The sequence below is a fragment of the Enoplosus armatus genome, chromosome 21, assembly GCF_043641665.1.
Source record: "Enoplosus armatus isolate fEnoArm2 chromosome 21, fEnoArm2.hap1, whole genome shotgun sequence".
NCBI classification, from domain to species: domain Eukaryota; kingdom Metazoa; phylum Chordata; class Actinopteri; order Centrarchiformes; family Enoplosidae; genus Enoplosus; species Enoplosus armatus.
In genome coordinates this window covers 17,899,048-17,916,634 of record NC_092200.1, presented here as the reverse complement: position 1 = coordinate 17,916,634, position 17,587 = coordinate 17,899,048, and the positions used below count along the sequence as shown (strand labels likewise).

Here is a 17,587-nt window from a genome sequence, read left to right as displayed (position 1 = left end):
ATCTCCTTCAGAGTGGCGTTTTTGTTTTGTTTTGTTATGATTATAGGAAACTTAACGCTATCACCAAACCGGATTTCTTCCCGCTGTCTCGGATTGAGGATTGTGTTGATCGCGTGGGTTCTGCAAAATTCGTGACAAAAATTGACCCGCTTTAGGATTGACCTCTGGTGTTCCAAATGTCGTGGCCTATTCCTCTACTTGGTCTGAGCAGATGTGGTAACCTTAGCAGACATCTTCAGCCATTTGCGTGATGCTTGCCTAACACAAACTCTGGCAAAGTGTGAGTTTGGAAAAGCAGTGGTTATATATTGGGTTCCGGTGTGGCCCGTCAATGCACAAATGCAAGCAAATATAGGTTTTCCAGCCATGACGGGAACTTTGCTGTTTTTTGGTGCCGCTGTAAGAAGATGTCCAAGGGGGTGACCACCCAGTTTGTTTATTCTCCAAGAGGTTTAACTGACACCAAGTAAATTACAGTACAATTGAGCTGGGCGTTAAGTATGCTGATATAACGCTCTTGCTCAATAAGCGTGGTTATGTAGTAAGTGAACGTATAAACAAATTCTTCGATCAAGAGGTCTCTCCAGAAGGAAGCAGTACGGTAATCTGTTGATTTTGTTCATGAGCAGGTATTATACTCAGGCAACTGCACGGACACAGATGGGTGTATTCTAAATGTAGAGAGTCTGCAGTGTTTCCCACAGGTTGAGAATTTTACTTGTGGTGGTGGGTGGCGGTATCAGTAATAGACTAGTCAAACAAAGGTTTATGAATAACTCAGAGAGACCTGAGCAACAGGAATGATCGAGAGAACTGATTTATTTATTTGACGTCGTTTTGTTTTGTTTTCTGCCGATCTGCTGCTGCACACTCCAGTCCATAGGTGGCGGTAATGCGCCTTTAAGCTGATTTGCCAACCGCCAGCTGACGGTTGCTGGGGTAACGTCAACATCACCTGGAGCTGCTGACTTTCTTTCAGCTAGCTGGCGTTTTACCGTTTAGTTGACACCTTCCCCTCAAGTAAACGAGTAACCTCGGCTAACTTAAGACAACTGGACATTACTACATACTTTACGACATACTGTCGACGAAAGCGTCCAAGAAGGAGCTCAGTTTAAGGTACGAAACACTTGCTAGCTTATCCATGCTATTCCGTGGCAGCGAGCTAAGCTAACGGAGAAGTTTATACCCATCTCTAATGGTGTGTGGTAAACTAAATGGCTAACATGTGCTACAAATTCAAAACGTTACAGTATTTCTAACACATAACGTCAACTTTGCCGTACATTGTAACGCTAACGTTAACGCTGTCGGGTGGTGACGTTAACTGACCGACAAAATAATGAAAAGTTAGCAAACATTTTGACGGATAACTTTGCTCACCAGCGCTAAACGCCAGCAGCAGCATATAACTAGCTTATTGGTATGCTTTGCTAACTTCTGTGACTTGGCATCACTGGTGCAAGCGTAGTGCGTGGAGAGTCCCAGCACTAGTGTGTCTACTTCAGCACTAGTGTGTCTACTTCAGGATTCAAACCAGCCACCGGCCAGTCATGAGGACACTTCACTGTCCTCTTGGCTGCTGTCACCAAGCGACCACACTAACAAGCACTGACTGGGTGCACCGCTAGGTTGTATGAATTTGTTTCAGCTCCAGATGTTCGATTTGTTATTGTTACTGTTAATATGTCCACTGGTTTCAGGCGTCATGGCGAGCCAGCGTCCTCCCTCTAGCATGGGCCGACCAGCTAGTCGCAGTGGATCTGTGGTCCCCGGCGCTGGAAGACCCCCAACGTCCATCCGACCTCCTCCTACAGCTATACGTGTCGCAACTGGGGTAAGCCAGCTGCAGCTTGAATGCATTGTAGCTTTGAGATACAAATGCTCTTCCTGTGAGCATACTCTGCTGAAGTGACAGCAACACATCACCCAGAACAGCAAAAGTCCAGAAGTAATGCTATCTTTCAGTGCCCTGGCCTCTGAGGACTTCTTTTTATATCTCAGTGGATCTAAATGAAAATAACTTCATCTTTTTGTAATTCAGTATTTTCATTGTGTAATACAGATTTAAAAAAAAAAAGAAGAAGTGAATTTGGTTAGTTTACAGAGCATACAGAGGACAGAGTTCCCATACAGTTTCTATGTGTGGGAAAGGCACTGCCTGGACAGTAAAAGAATGCCATTTGCACACCTTGTTTCCCCAAAGGAAACCTAAGTGCCTATTGCAGCTTCATTTTCCGTCATCTCTATTCGACGTCACTCTGTAGCATGCTACAAATACAAGTTTATTTAACAGTATCCAGCGATGGCGCGGCCAGTTTCATCGTTGTGAGAAACAGGACACCAAGCATCTCCTTTCTCATAAGAGGCTGGCTGACTTGGCTCTCTGAAAAGTTGAACTTTTTCTCAAATTTAAAAAAAGCTCTTTGCTCCGACTTAACAAAGAAAACACTGGTTGCGACACTTTTTTTCTGGCACTACAGAATTCACGTAACTTTTGTTTACCTGGTAGCAATTGTAACTCTCCAACAAACCACTGTATGAGGAACATTTGTGTTTCCATGTGTGATCTGCATGTAATTAGCACCTGATTTACTAAGGTACACAATCAGCACATGGGACTGTCTTCAGATGTTACTGTGTTGGTAACTAGCCTTCATTTTTCAATACTTATGTTTTCTACAGATGAGCTAGTAGAATCCCAGTCTTATGGAGTTTTATTCTTTCATTTTCAATCCAGATGGTTCCGGGCACAAGTGGTCATCCTGGTATGAGGGGCGGCATCCCCATCGCCACCCCTGGAATCCTGTCTGCACAGATCAAAGTGACCGACAGGCCTGTGACCCAGCAGGGGCTCAGTGGGATGAAGACTGGAATGAAAGGTAGGTGTGAGGTGACATCAGCCCACTCCTTCCGCACGGATATATGTTTAATGTTCGGACAGACATGGTGAGCCACTGAGAGCTATTTTAAAACAGTCATTACATCATTATAAGTCTCACCTCTCTCTCTCTTTCTCTCCACTACCTCCTCCCTTCCTTCCAACCACAAAAGGACCTCAGAGACAGATTCTGGATAAGTCCTACTACTTGGGCCTTCTTAGGTAACGCATGCTACTATTAGTCCTACTGCCCTTATTGATATTACTTTACACAATGCAGCAGGTGTTTCCAGCAGGGCAACCGTTTCTTAAACCTCCTGTTGGTACACACCAGTCAATTTTACCATTTAAAAGTGAATGCTTTTATTGTTGTGCTGTTAGGAGTAAGATCAATGAGTTAACCACAGAGACCAGCAAACTGCACAAAGAGATCGACAACTACAACCAGGAGAACTCTGTTTATCTGTCCTACGAGAAGAGGTGAGTCCTGACGCAGTACGTTTTGTAATTAGAAACAGACCATGTTCTCCAATTTTGTTAAGGCCTACTGCATCCCACTGCCTTCAATATTCATGAATGTAAGAAGATACATACAAATACGAGGGCTCTTGTAATAGAATACAATATGGTATGAATGAATATTGAAAGAAAAATCTCCAAATTACCAACCCTTTGTTGTTTTCTTTCCCCTTCAGAGCCGAAGGCCTGGCTATAGAGATTAAGGATCTGCAAGGCCAGCTTGCTGACTACAACATGGTAAACGGCCGTAAACTAGAAGTTTTAGCCATCGTCTGTAATTATTTCCAATGAGTATCCTGGAAAACAATCTTCAGTTCCCACATCCTGGACATTACAAGCAACCAACTAAACAAATATTAGAACAAATACTTTTACACTTTATGTATTTAGCTGGAGCTGAAGCTGAAGGACTGTGCTACCCTTATTGAGCACTTGAGACATGTAGCTGAATTTTTGAAATTCACGTTTGTGTAAATTCTTTTATTTGCATTTCCAGCTGGTGGACAAGCTCAACACCAACACAGAGATGGAGGAAATGATCAACGACTACAACATTGTAAGTACACCATGAGTGTTTCCCACAGGAAACTTCTGCAGCAACGGTATCTGTATCATTGATAATGATGAAATTGTGTTTGGGCTAGTGGAAAACTGCAGTGGATACTGTAACGTTGCTTACCTCAAACAAGGTTGTGTCCTCAAAATGCCTTGCTGTCTTGGATGCAGCAGATCTCTCAAAAATTGGAAAGACCACTCATTCCTTTCATTTTCCTTCACCTCTACGCCCCCCCCCCAGGTGAAAGCCCAGAATGACAGCGAGGCTGAAGGCATTGATCGCATCTTCACTGAGAGGAGAGAGTAAGTACTTGGTGGATGTTTAATTATGGTTATTGCAGGGTGTTCTCTCAAATTTCAAATTTTAATACAGATGAAAAATGCATTTTATAAGCTTTTGATGGTTTATCAATTTATTTTTTTCATTACAAAAGAGGGTCCAGACATACATAAATACAACTGAAATAACTGCGCTCCCCTCTTTTCCCATCTGCACCGATGGTCTACCCTCCCTCTATGACCCTTCCCAACACGGACACGCATCCCAACCTCATGTGCTGCTATGCTAACCTAGTTGGTCAGCACATAGTTTGAGGTCCCTCCCACTGATATAGTCTGGTCCCGCTGCTTTCTTGGTGCTCATGTTTGAAGGCCCTCCTGAGGGCCCTAATGCTCAGAAAGGTTGATGGTGTGAAAGGTGCAACCTCTGCCTCAGCTGTTTTTGCTTGTTGGCTGCTGATGGCATCAGGATTACCGGTCTGTGAGCAGTTCAAGTCCCTGTAAAGACCTGACAGGGCATATATAAAAGCACCGCCTACCGACCAATCAATTCTCTCAGGAAAATTGCATCACTCATAGAAGATCCTGTGGAGCTTGTTGCGTGGATTGTGAGAAGGTCACTTGCGGGGGGGGGGGGGGGGGGGGGGGGGGGGGCGTAAGTGTTCAGAGACTGGCATAGCCCTATAGCTTTCCCTGTCATGTTTTTTATATATAGATATAGATTGTCGTATATAAGATTCTCGAGTAAGCCTACGCACCGCTTTGAATTATGTTATCATATTTATTTGTTTCCAAGTCGGTTTGAAACACTGGGATGATAACCACCGTCGCGTGACCGCTTAGCGGGATTGCGGTTGTTAACTGATGTTGATCACTGAAAGTTATCCTGGGTGTGTTACCTCCTCGTCTTGTGACTGGCTCACCAGCTGCTGTTTGCTTCCCCACGGTTCTGCTGAAGTCTCCTCCCCTGCATGTTACTCTTCCCTCCTGATGTATGGATCCTCAAAATACCCATCCTCCTCCTCCTCTATCCGCCCGTTGTCTTGCTCGAAGGTGAATGTCCGTTGGCTCAGGTGTGTGCCGGTCTCTGAGAAGGCCGTTGACGCGACGTTCTCCTCCTCGTCCTCTTCTTGGTGCAGTCGCCGGTGACGGTAATTGTGGAAGAGCTTGTACCAGGAAGGCCCCTTTATGGCACATACGATGAGCATGGCGGTGCTTAGCCCCACGGCTGCAACACATGCTGTGAACTTCCACGTGTTGCTGGGCACAGCTGTCTGGCCTAGTCGGGGTTGCAGGGTCGAGATAAGGATGTTGTGGTTTTGGCTTGATGTCAGTGTGGTCTTCAGCATAGTGGATGAGCCTGCCGACTGCTGAGAGTTGACTGGTGTTGGTGGTTTTTGTGGGTCTGTAGTGAAGGGGGATTGTGGTGAAGGGTAATACACAGCTGTAGCCTGCTTTTCTGGGCAAGCACAGGTGACTTGTGGCCCCCCTGTAGAGCCAGACATCACATATAAAAGCAATTTAATTAATGAGCATTCACTTAAGCCCCTTTCAGACATGCACCCCTTTACGTTAATTTGACCTCAATTTAATTTATTCGCGTCTGAATAAGCACGCTACGTAAAAGTCACAATGGCAGTCTTACTAGTTTGGACCTTGTAACATTTCTAAAACGCGTACAACAATGTCAATTGAATTATGCCAGCTTAGCACAAAGGCTGCTGCAGCACAAGGTAAAACATGCAGAGTCTCACTTTCAAGTAACGTTAAGCGATGAAACTGATAAGAAATGGCGGCGAGCATCCTTTGGGCTCACGGTGGCCCTCAGTCTAAAGATTCTGGACCGCTCTGGATAGGGTGTCACATGTTGGCTGTATCCCTGAAAGTATAAAACTGCAGAAAGGAAATTATTACCAATGGTAACTCCTGCTGCTTGGGCCTCTCCATTACTGCTCAGCAGCAGACTGGAACAATTCCATGGGTTTCCCTTTAGATTCAGCACCTGATGGGATCAGACAGAGTCGGGTTAATGGATCAGTAATAGCGTCACCGCAGCTTGATTTCTGATGGGAAAACGTAATTGCCTAGCCAGATTCACACTTAGTTCTGTGTCTTTTCTTTTGCATGGAAACAACCCTTGTCCACTGACACTAGTCTGTTTTTTAAACATTAAGTCCTAATAAGTCTTGATAGCTTTGCACATTTCGGGGGATCTTCCAGAATATCCCCAGGGATTGTTTTGGTTTACCTGTAGATTATGTAGCTGTCTGAATAGCTCTGTGTGGAGACTCGTCAGCAGGTTGTGGGACAGATCCAGCTCTCTCAGGTCATCTAGGCCAGAGAAAGACTCTGGGTCCAGGCTGCAGGAACACCCAGTCGTAGCATCAGTTGTAAATGCAGTAATTATTGTAGCATTAGAAGTGGAAGTACAACTCCTTCGGTCATGCTTATACCAGTGATACAGTCACCTTTTGTCAGTAACAAATATTTTGCCTTATACAGAGATGTCGGTAGTATCCATTGACAGCACTTTAGAACAAATTTAGTGCATCTTCCAGCGTATTCAAAACTTGTAAAAGTGACTATGCAGAATGGAAGCTAGCGTCTTTATTTTCTTTCTTATTTACCTGCTGATTTTGTTCCTGGACAGAGACAGCACTCTGAGGTGTGGTACCACGGAGAAGTACTTGGCTGGTATACCGGTCACTAGGTTACCATCCAGATGGAGTTCCACCAGTCTGGGATAACTAGCCAGGGCTAGTCTGTCAGTCTTATTCAGGGTAATCAGGCTCCCCTCAATCACCAGTTTGGTAACAGAGGAACCGTTGCCACAACGAGGAATAACTCGCAGAAGCTTGTTGGTCGAATTCTTTACCTGCTGATGGGTAACGGATGGATGGTCAGCTTTTACAATAGACGAACAATGTGAATAAACACATGAGCGCATATGAAACCAGGAACCACATAAGCTCTGGATGATCAGAGTGTCAGCAAAAAAAACAAAACAATTTCCACTCTGCCAGCTTAACAAAAATAGAACTCTTCCTACCAGTTCGTCTTCTTCCTCGACCACAGCATTACTTCCCAGTATATTCAGTGCTATCACTGCAGCCAAGCACAGCAGTAGAAGAGGTTGCTGGCACACTTCCATTACCCTACCCTGAAAAAAACAATGAAAGAAATCCACTGACATGCACGTCACTCATTAAAACCTTAATTAAAAAAAACGTTTCTTTCATTGCAGACGTCATTGAGTTTGCCTGCTTCATCACTTTGAGATTCTTTTCTTCATTTATTGCCAAGTTGGTTATCACAAATCATGTAGCAGCGCTCACATAATCAGAGTGGAAGTGGATCAATGAAATCCTCACAACTGTTGATCGTTTACATTACTCTTTTGTAAAGCTGCAACAAGCTATCATTTCCCAATATTTGATAATACTTCAATAGTCTGTAAAATATCAGAACATAGTGAGAAATTACTGTCACAGTTTGCCCGAGTTTAAGGGGAATTCTTCAAATTGCTGGTTTAGTCTGCCCAACAGTCAAAGACCCGGAGATACCTTTTATTTACAAAGATTTGGTGAAGAGAAAAGCAAGGTATTCCTCATATTTGAGAAGGCGGAGCAAGAGAAATCAACAATTGTGACAACTGGCCAATCAATTGATCGATTCATTGTTTCAGATTTGCAGCTTAGTGACAAAAAAAAAAGGAACAACTTTTAAAGAAAGAGCAGCATGTATAGCAGTATAATCTTGGATGACTGAGAAGGCACGTTACACAGACCCATGTCAACGCTATTAAAACCTAGTGTCCCGGTCTCCTGGTCGTTATCTGATAATGGACTGACAAATCTGCCGACTCTTTTTTTTTTTAAGCGTAAAACCTTCATCAGAGTACAGTATGCGTATATGAAACCTTTTGAGACCGTGAGTTCTCTTTTTAAGGGACGTCATGCCATCAGTATCTCTCATTTTCCTGATATCCTTCGGAGAAAACAAACACATCGAACTTCTTGAAACTGAAATTCAGTTATGAGCCAATGTAGATAGGTGTCGGCTGAATAACATACGCTACAGCTACATCTGTCAGTGGCCTTAGTTCTGTCTTTCCGTAATGTTTGTGATCTCAGACAATGGCCTTACTCTGCTTGTTATTCAGTAATACAGAATAGTGACAAAGACACTTACCTTTGCGCTTCTACGGGGCACTTAGGTGAACTTTAATTCACCTGTCCCCGTCATGCAGTCAGCACAGCAAATGACCTTTGTTCCTTGTTGTAAAAGCCAGGCTTTTACAACAAGGCTGACATACACTGTTTCAGCAAGCTAAACATTTATGATTGATGAAGTCAGTCCTCCTTTCTATTTTTCGAATCTTACTTTCTTACTTTGGTAAAGCCTTTTGTTGGAAATACCATCTCATTTCAAAATGTATAGCTAATTTAGTTTGAAATAACTCATTTTGACCATCGCATATCAAACTAACAATATCTAATTGAAGGGCTCCTTTAAAACATTTTTATAGTATTATTAGTAAAGATTGGGGAGTTATTAGAGTATTGCGAGTAACTGGAGGCGTGGGGTAAAGAAAAGAAAAGAGGATTTACAGTAATGGATGGGGGGGAGGGGCAGAAGGAAACGGACATCCAATGGACATCCATCTGACATCTCTTCCACCCTTCCATCTCTGCATCCTGTCTTTATCTATCTGTCTATCTTTACTGTGTTTGAATGTGGCCTAGGACCCCCCCCTCTCCTATTAACTACTGTGTTTGCTCTGCAGGAGAGAGGAGGCCATCAGGGCAGTTGAGGAGGAGATCAGGAGGGAACGGCGGGTCGCTGACGAGGTTGTCCAGGCGATGCCGGCCGCAAAGCAAGAGAAGTATTTCACCATGACAACGGCTAATGAGGAACTGCTACAGGTACTAATGTAGTTGTAGCCTAATATTGTTATGATGCTACTTTCTTGCTCATATTACTTCAGTATTGTTATGTTTACATGAGACAGTTGCTGATAGTCATATTGACAGCACACGTGCAACATTACACCTTTCACTACAGTTTCAATGTCCATATCTGTAGAATATGTCACAGACATGAACAAAATACAAAAAAAGTTTTAACTTCATTCAGACCAAATCAGACGTTGCAGTGAAAGGCTGGATTTGGTCTGAATGCGGCCTTACAACTCACCTTTTTCTGTCTAAGCTAAATAAGTTCAATGAGGCAGCCGTCACGCACAGGTAAAGGTAGGCTATGTGGCCCGGACGAGATACGGAGATGGTGTATTGAGGTGATACATTGTAGTAATCGCTGAAGAGGTCGGTGTGTTTACCGGGGAAACTACAGCTTATCGAACACTTAACAAATTAATCAAAGTGTGGGAACACATTTTTTTTTTCTCTCTCTATGGCCACTCTCCACATTATAGGACTAGTAAAAGAGAAAAATAGAACTTTATCTTGAGATGACTTCTTCTAACTACAAAAGCCACTGGATTTTATTAACTGCCAGTCTGCCACCACCACCACCACCCGCACATTATCTCTGTTCAGCCCACTGATGTGTCGGTCTTCTCTGTGGCAACAAGTGTCATCGGGTCCTCCAGCAAGACTCTGCGGAAGAAGGGCGCTTATTTACGATCTGTTCATTATGCTATGGGCCTTAAGTATTTAAACCCAGCAAGGCTTGTCTAAGTAGGCTAACTGCATATTAGACACGCTGCATTGTAGGCAAGACAATGTCATACATGCTACGATGCTACTTGTATCACCAGCATCTGAGCTGCTACACAAATCCCGTCATATACCGTCATATACCGTATACTCCACTGAAATGTCAGGAAGGTATAAAAAAAAAAAAAAAAAAAAAAGATACCAGCCAAGCCTCGTGGACACAGTGTCTGCTTCCTTTTCCGCTGTTCCTGCCAGTGTTGCCTCTAGGATTACATCCAGATCCTCCTCTAATCTGGACCACTCCATTGTGTTGTCATTTTTTTTTTGTGCTAGTATAATGCTTCCATGGCACTGCAGTGATGATGCATTAATATTACTCAACTGTCGTCAACACTGTCGTCAAATAAATACTTTATGTCCCCTTTTCTCCAGCTTCTCATCTCTTTTCCTTGATTCCTTGTTTTTTTTTGTTTTGCAGGAGCTAGCCGTTCTCCAGGAGGAGCTGGACATTCTGATAACCAGGAAGGAGGACTACGAAGTAGTGAGTTGGGTTAAAGGAAGGGTTAATGTATGGAAGGAAGGCAGGGGTTCTGCAGGGTTTATATACCACATTGAATGTCATTTGATACATTGATAAGTCCACATATATTTTACATAAGGTCGGCGGTGTGGAACAATAGCACTGGAGATTTTTCAGCCAGGTTCCACATACCAAAACATTTACTTACAGCCTGCAGCAGGCTAGAAAAAGATATTTAATGCATACAAATGACGATTAAGAACTTGATACCCTGGGAAGGGAGGAGATGAAGTGTGGAAAAGAGGCAGGGAAGAAGAAACATGTAAAGTAAATGTAAATAGGTTTTCAGTGACATCCCGACACTGCGTGGTGTAATGGTAGCTGTTGTTGCTACTACATCTCTAACAGTAACTGTAGTGCGAGTTGTTTTATATTACATTCTCCTGTGCAACAGGAACTGGCCCACTCGCACATAAAGCAGGAAGTGGTTCGGCTTCACGAGACTCTGTCGGCGCTGGAGGTGAAGCGTGACGCCATGGAGGCTGAGCACAAGAGCCTGGGCTCGCCACAGGAGGAGAGGGAGAAACTCTTTAAACAGGTTAGCGTCACAACCAGCCAAGGAATGTTAGTCAAGAACATAAAACTTAAATGGACAATAGGCAAACAACAAAGTTTTATTAGGCTAATATAAGCTGCATTCATTAAGACAAAATCGACATGTTGTTTGACAAAGACAAATTTGAAACTGAACACATTTTTAATTGAGATCATTTCAATATGATTACAATAAAATCAAGATCAAAATCATAATCTAGACAGAAGCGGACTCGCTTAGTTGGTGTCGACACAAGTGCAGTGCGACGTCAACACACTGACTGATACGGTCAGTAAGCGCTGCATCAGTTGTGATGATAAACCAGAGTGACCGTTTTATTTTAGCCGACAGGTTTGAAGAGTTGGGGTTAGTAAACAAACGGTTTAAGCTGCTGCTTTGTTTCCCAGGTGAAGGAGGACAACCAGGAAATCGCCAGCATGGAGAGACAGTATGTATTCACGTTAAACACAAAAGCTCCAGATGGTGACGGTGGGCACTGCGACACGGAACTTCAAATCTCAGTTGTTATTCCTTAGATTACTCGGATAAAGCCAAATCAAATCGAGTGTGACCACAGTCGATTTTGCAGCATATTTTGCCAGAAGTTAACAAAAACATTGGCTGCCATAAACGGATCCACCTGGAGGCTAGAGGTTTTTTAAAAAAATGGCAACGTGTCGTAGTATTCATACATTTTGCTTTTGTGTAATGGTGTGTGTGTGTGTGTGTGTGTGCTCAGGCTTACAGAGATCAGGGACAGGACCGGACAAATGACAGAGGAGATCCGGCAGCTGGAGCAGGACTCGGAGGAAGCACAGGGTAACACTGGATGGACTGCTTTCAACTTTCCGTTTCTCTTATCACAGTTCTCTTCTTGCTAATATGTGCATTTGAAAACATTGCCTCTAGAAGTTGTTTCACATCTGTCGTCTTGTAGTGATTGCTTGGTCAATAATATAGTGAAAAATGCCCTCCACAATTTACCAAACCTGAGAAGTCTGTGGATCACTTATTCTGTCCGAAAACACAAATGTATTCAATTCACTGAGACATGATGTGTTCCTTAAAGAAAATGTTGTCTCTCAATCAACAATTATCATTTTTTTTTAAATGTGTCTTTTACTTTACAAACTAAACATCTTTTTTTCTGTCCATAAGGAGAGTGTCAGCAGAAATACAAGGAACTGAAGAAGAAAGAGGAGGAAATTGACCGTGAGTTGAACATTTGATAATTGATAGATAGACAGAAACCACAGTATTATTTACTCCGTACCTGATATCAATGATGTGTCAATATTGTGGGTATGACTGTTTATATGTTTTCATCTATTTAGCATAACCTAGGGGTGGATAATAGTCTCTGAGATATAATAGCAAAGCAAGAAGAGATTATTATTAAGACAACATCTGCCTACTGCCTCGCCTGAACAAGCGATGACCGTCACAGTGTTCTGTTCTGCACGGGCTACGATAAATTCCCCGAACGGCTCGAGTCCCGATTCCCTGACTGGAATCACCTGCCGACCCAAACCAATTCACTTTCCGAAGGCCCCCGTCTTTAGTTCTTATCTAGTTACTGTATATTTGATTCGGCTCTAGTCATATTACAGTTGTCGTCAAACGTATCTGCAGGGTTTTGCATTGTTTCAAAAATGGTTTCACTGAGGCAGATGCTATTTGCACCCATGTGTCAGTAGCCTACAATGCTATTTGCACCCGGGTACATGAAAACTGACATTGGTGACTCCTGGTGGTAGTGGGAGTGTTTTCAAATCCTGCACGTAGAAGATTGAATGAGTCTGCATGACCACATGTTTGTTTAAGTACAATTACATGCAGCTAGTAATAACTTTGCCCTTTTTTTTCAGGGTACCTGGAGTCATTTGAGGAGTCCAGGACTCAGGAGGAAGAGAAGATATCACAGAGCCAGGAGAACATCGTCTCCCTCCTGGAACACTGCAGCAGGGTGAGGAGGAGAGGGGAAAGAAAGGTCGGGGTGATAGTATGGTAATAAGAGGGAAGGAACGTAAATGTTACAGTAAGGGAGGGAGATTAAAGAAAGGTGGAGGGAGAGAGAAGGAGGGGTGAAGAGATGAGTAGTTGGAGACGGACAATATATGTGTGTGTGTGTGTGTGTGTGTGTGGGCAGCACATGTTGCGGCTACGTCAAGTGGATACAGTGACAGCCAGTGAGCTGAGGAACATGCAGGAGGTGCTGGTCAGCAAGGAGACAGAGATGGTCCAATCAGAGAGCACCGCCAGGGGACTGTCAACTGGTCAGTAATACACACACACACACACACACACACACACACACACACACACACACACACACACACACACACACACACACACACACACACACAGCCCCAGTAAAGTGTACCTTCTTTGAAAAAACCTAACATGCCAAACAAGCAAACGCTCACTCGCAACTATCACTCCATACCCCCGACCAACCACCACCCAGAGTCCCAGCGTCTGCAGCAGGACCTGGAGAAGGTGCAGCAGCTGGAGGGGAAGATCACAGGCGAGCTCAGCACCCTGAAGGAGCGCGTAAGCACCATGGAGTCTGAGCTGCACACCTACCGAGACCTGGACACCCTGAGGCACACGGCAGAGGAGAAGAAAAAGGTAACAGTAAACTGTCTGTGTGTATTTTGCTGAAGGCCGCTAAACTGCAGGCTAACCACGTGTATGTTCTGCTTGGTTGCAGAGACTACAGGAGGACAGAGTCTCGCTGGCTCAGCGTCGGGACTCATTCCGACAGCTGCTGGAGGAAATGAACCAGAAATATGAAGCGCTGAAGACCAAGCTGCAAGAAAACGAGACCCACGCTCAGGTTAGAGCATTGACGAGTGTAATGAGTGGATTTATGAGAAAGATGTACAAATTATTTTACAAGTTGATGCATATAGTAGTATATATATATATATACTATATATATATATATATATATATATATATATATATATATATATATATATATATATATATATATACTATATATATATATATATATATATATATATATATATATATATATACTATATATATATATATATATATATATATATATATATATATACTATATATATATATATATATATATATATATACTATATATATATATATATATATATACTATATATATATATATATATATATATACTATATATATATATATATATATACATATATATATATATATATACTATATATATATATATATATATACATATATATATATATATACTACTGATATTAGTTTTCATAGTTCAGATTAGGTTTGGGCAGTATCTGTTAGCAGTACCTTCCTGACATTTCACTGCAGGATTTGTGTGTGTAAAAGCCACATTCGAATCATCCGCTCTGAGTGAGAGAAGCAGTGCACGCGGAGGTCAAGCTCATCTAACAGGCTAGGCTATGAAAACGCAGCTAAGCAAGCTTTCATTCACAGGCTGGCCAAATTTAACAGGCCGGCTTTGTAATGTTTCTTTGCAAATGTGTGTTTTTTTTTTTTTTAGGCCCAGGCTCCGAGAGTCACGTGGTCTGAGTCAGTTAGCTGATTGGACCGTGGCTCTCTCGAATGACATAGGCTCAAGCTAATTCCGCTAATGTTAATCTTGTGTATCTTTGTTCCCGTGTGTGCTTTGTGTTTTAGCTGGCTAACCTTGAGAGGAAATGGCAACACTTGGAGCAGAACAACTTTGTAATGAAAGAGTGTATCCTTCTGATATCTGTGTCTTTATCTCTGTATTACTTGTGTTTTTGTCTGCGTTAAAGACAGTTGAATTCAATTTTATTTATAAAGTGCCAAATCACAACAGAAGTCAGTCCACAGTCCAATGCGTGTTACTAACTTTACGTCTTCCCCCGGAGTTTCTTTGTGCTTTGTCGTCTCGCAGGTTGCTGTGGATCGTGGTCCTGGTACGCCTGGGTGCTGCTGCTGCCATGGGCCTGCCTGACTCTCATCACTACAGTTATTATGTTTAGTCGTAGTTCTGTTACTATTAAAGCTGCTATTATTAATCTCAGCTATTATTACAGCTGTAACTACTATTATCAGTCACATTTCCAGTATTATTATAACTATAGCTGCTATTTCTACTGCTAGTGCTGCCATACATCTCTGCCTGTCTATCTCTCTCTCCCCCTTTCTCTTTCTCCCTCCCTCTCTATGTCTCTCTCTCTCTCTCTCTCTCTCTCTCTCAAACCCATCCGGTCAAAGCAGATGACCCCCCCACCTAGAGTCCTGGTTCTGCTCGAGGTTTCTGCCTCTTAAAAGGAAGTTTTGTCCTTGCCGCTGTCTCATGGTGGGAACTGTTGGGTCTCTGTAATAAGCAAAAACTTCCTTTTAAGAGGCAGAAACCTCAGAGGGAGACATATATGTAGAGAGAGAGCGAGAGACAGGCACAGATGTATAGCAGCACCAGTAATAGCCATAGCAACTAGAATAATAATGGAAATATGACAATAGCAATAACAGAACTATGACTAATAATAATAATAATAATTGTACCGATGAGAGTCAGACAGGCCCATGGCAGCAGCATCCACAGGAACCTGCGAGACGAGAAAGCACAAAGATGCAAGACACGCATTGGTGGGACACGAATGCGTAAAGAGGGAGAGGGGGAGGAGGAAAGCGCAGTGCATCATGGGAAGTCCGCCCCGCAGTCTAGGGCTACAGCAGCTTAACCAGGGGGGCCGGTCCAGGCAGTGTTACCGATAAGCGAATGGAGTCCAAAGATAACAGCTGTGTGAGGTATCCTTAACTGCAACATCAGTCATCGCCTCGAAATCTCAGGAGAGTGACTTCGACGCAGTTGCCAGCAGTGTCTCCCAGCAAGTGGCAGAGTATAACAAGAGTCTTATAGACAACTTGCAAAACAACAACAACAGGGGATAAACACACACATCATCACAAACACATACAAGACATCCTCAGTCTGTGTTACTACTCTGTTATCGCCATACATTTCAGTTAACGTCATGATAAAGTGGTTAGCACATGGTCAAATGATGATGATGATCCATCAATGAATTAGTCACTTTTCAGGAAAAAGCTGTGGAGTTATTTTAAAATGTTGTCATCGTAGATTCATTCATAAATATGTTCATAAATCTACATTATCAAATCCATTTACCCAACCAGGAAACTAATACATAATCACATGTGTGTAATTACCTGGAGCTCTGTATTCACCTGTTAAGAGTTTATATAAAGCACAGGTCATAGCTTTTACAGCTCAGGAAACATGTGACTAGTGGCTCATGCTGTCCAACCCTGTGAAAAATCTAAATAAATTCACTTTGCTTTCTTATATTATGTGTTGCCTTTTTAATTACAGGAAAAAACAGATCAACAAAAAATGCATAAAATCCAAATTCCGCTCTAGAATTATACTTAAATTACCCAGTAAATAGATACAGAGCACAGTGAACATTACAACTGAGGGTGGCAGCACAGTGACCCCATGCACGTGTATTGCATAGCGTTTTTTTCCAAACCATCAAGGTCAACAAAACTACACTGGTGTGGATGAAGAGGGAAGTCTAGTGCATATACAGAGGATGCAGAAGAACAACCCAACAATGTGAGTGGTCCACATCTGCTCACTGCTTGTGATCGCTGGATCATGAAAGGAAAGGAAGGAAAGAATTTGCACTATTTTAAAAACATGTTTCCTTCCTGACCGAAAGCGCTACACTATTGTATGTCTGAGATCATTAAAAAAAAATGTATGACACACATACAAACGTACATGTTTTTCATAATCTTAGACACACCAACAAACATACGTTTGTTTGTATGTGTGTCTAAAATCAAGAAAAACATGTATGTTTGTATGTCCAAAACACCATGTACGTATGTGTGTATTTATGTATATTTGTATGTATATATTTCCAAAATCATAAAAACATGAAGTATGTATGTTTGTCCAATATCATAAAACGTCATGTGCGTACGTGTGTTCTTCTCTCACAGCTCTCTGTTGTGCCCTTATTGTACTTTTACTTACTTTGTCATTTGTAATCCCTCCAGTTCAACGTGAGAACTGACAATACATGTTATTGACTTGTGCAGTCAGTTGTTGACTTGCACACACCTACATGATGGCCAGCAGCAGCAGCAGCCCTGGTGGCACGTCCGTTAGCACACCTAGACTGAGCAAGAGGAGGATCGCGTTTCTGTTCCATGAGGCTCCACTAGAGGTCAGTGTCTGTCCATGTTTTCTGCTTCAGCAGAGCCCCATCGGTCCCACATGAATTTTACCCTGAAATAGTTATCTCTAACATGTAGAAGACTACAGGAGAATATTACATGCCGAGCTGAGCAGATGGGAACCTGATGAGGAAGTCATCATTTCCACATTTGGACATGTAATATAGCAGGAAGAAGCACAGGTGCAACGCGAGAGGCCACATGATACGATTTTGCATGAGCACAGGAATGCAAGTATGAATCTGTTGCACTTACCTTGTCTGTCTTGGGGGGGCGTCCCTGGGGAGTTGTTCAACCTCTTAATTGTTCCTGGGAGGGTACTCATCGTATTCAT

General features: G+C 42.7%; 2 protein-coding genes across 2 annotated transcripts; one reads left to right on the top strand and one right to left on the bottom strand.

Annotated features, from left to right (window-relative positions):
- The first annotated feature begins 1,708 nt into the window (after window positions 1-1,708).
- ift74 (intraflagellar transport 74) lies at window positions 1,709-16,351 on the top strand. The gene is made up of 19 exons (XM_070928215.1): window positions 1,709-1,837; window positions 2,741-2,882; window positions 3,055-3,103; window positions 3,263-3,361; window positions 3,577-3,637; window positions 3,897-3,956; window positions 4,197-4,258; window positions 9,021-9,159; window positions 10,391-10,453; window positions 10,887-11,030; window positions 11,435-11,475; window positions 11,767-11,846; window positions 12,186-12,239; window positions 12,896-12,993; window positions 13,177-13,303; window positions 13,495-13,658; window positions 13,741-13,866; window positions 14,689-14,749; window positions 15,815-16,351. Exons 1-19 carry the CDS (start codon window positions 1,709-1,711, stop codon window positions 15,934-15,936), a joined length of 1,821 nt encoding a protein of 606 aa, XP_070784316.1. The 3' UTR covers window positions 15,937-16,351.
- Window positions 5,209-7,385, bottom strand: LOC139303920 (leucine-rich repeat-containing protein 19-like). The gene is made up of 5 exons (XM_070927730.1): window positions 7,259-7,385; window positions 6,862-7,138; window positions 6,483-6,594; window positions 6,149-6,236; window positions 5,209-5,723 (listed from the first exon to the last, which is right to left on the bottom strand). Exons 1-5 carry the CDS (start codon window positions 7,383-7,385, stop codon window positions 5,209-5,211), a joined length of 1,119 nt encoding a protein of 372 aa, XP_070783831.1.
- Window positions 16,352-17,587: the final 1,236 nt, after the last annotated feature.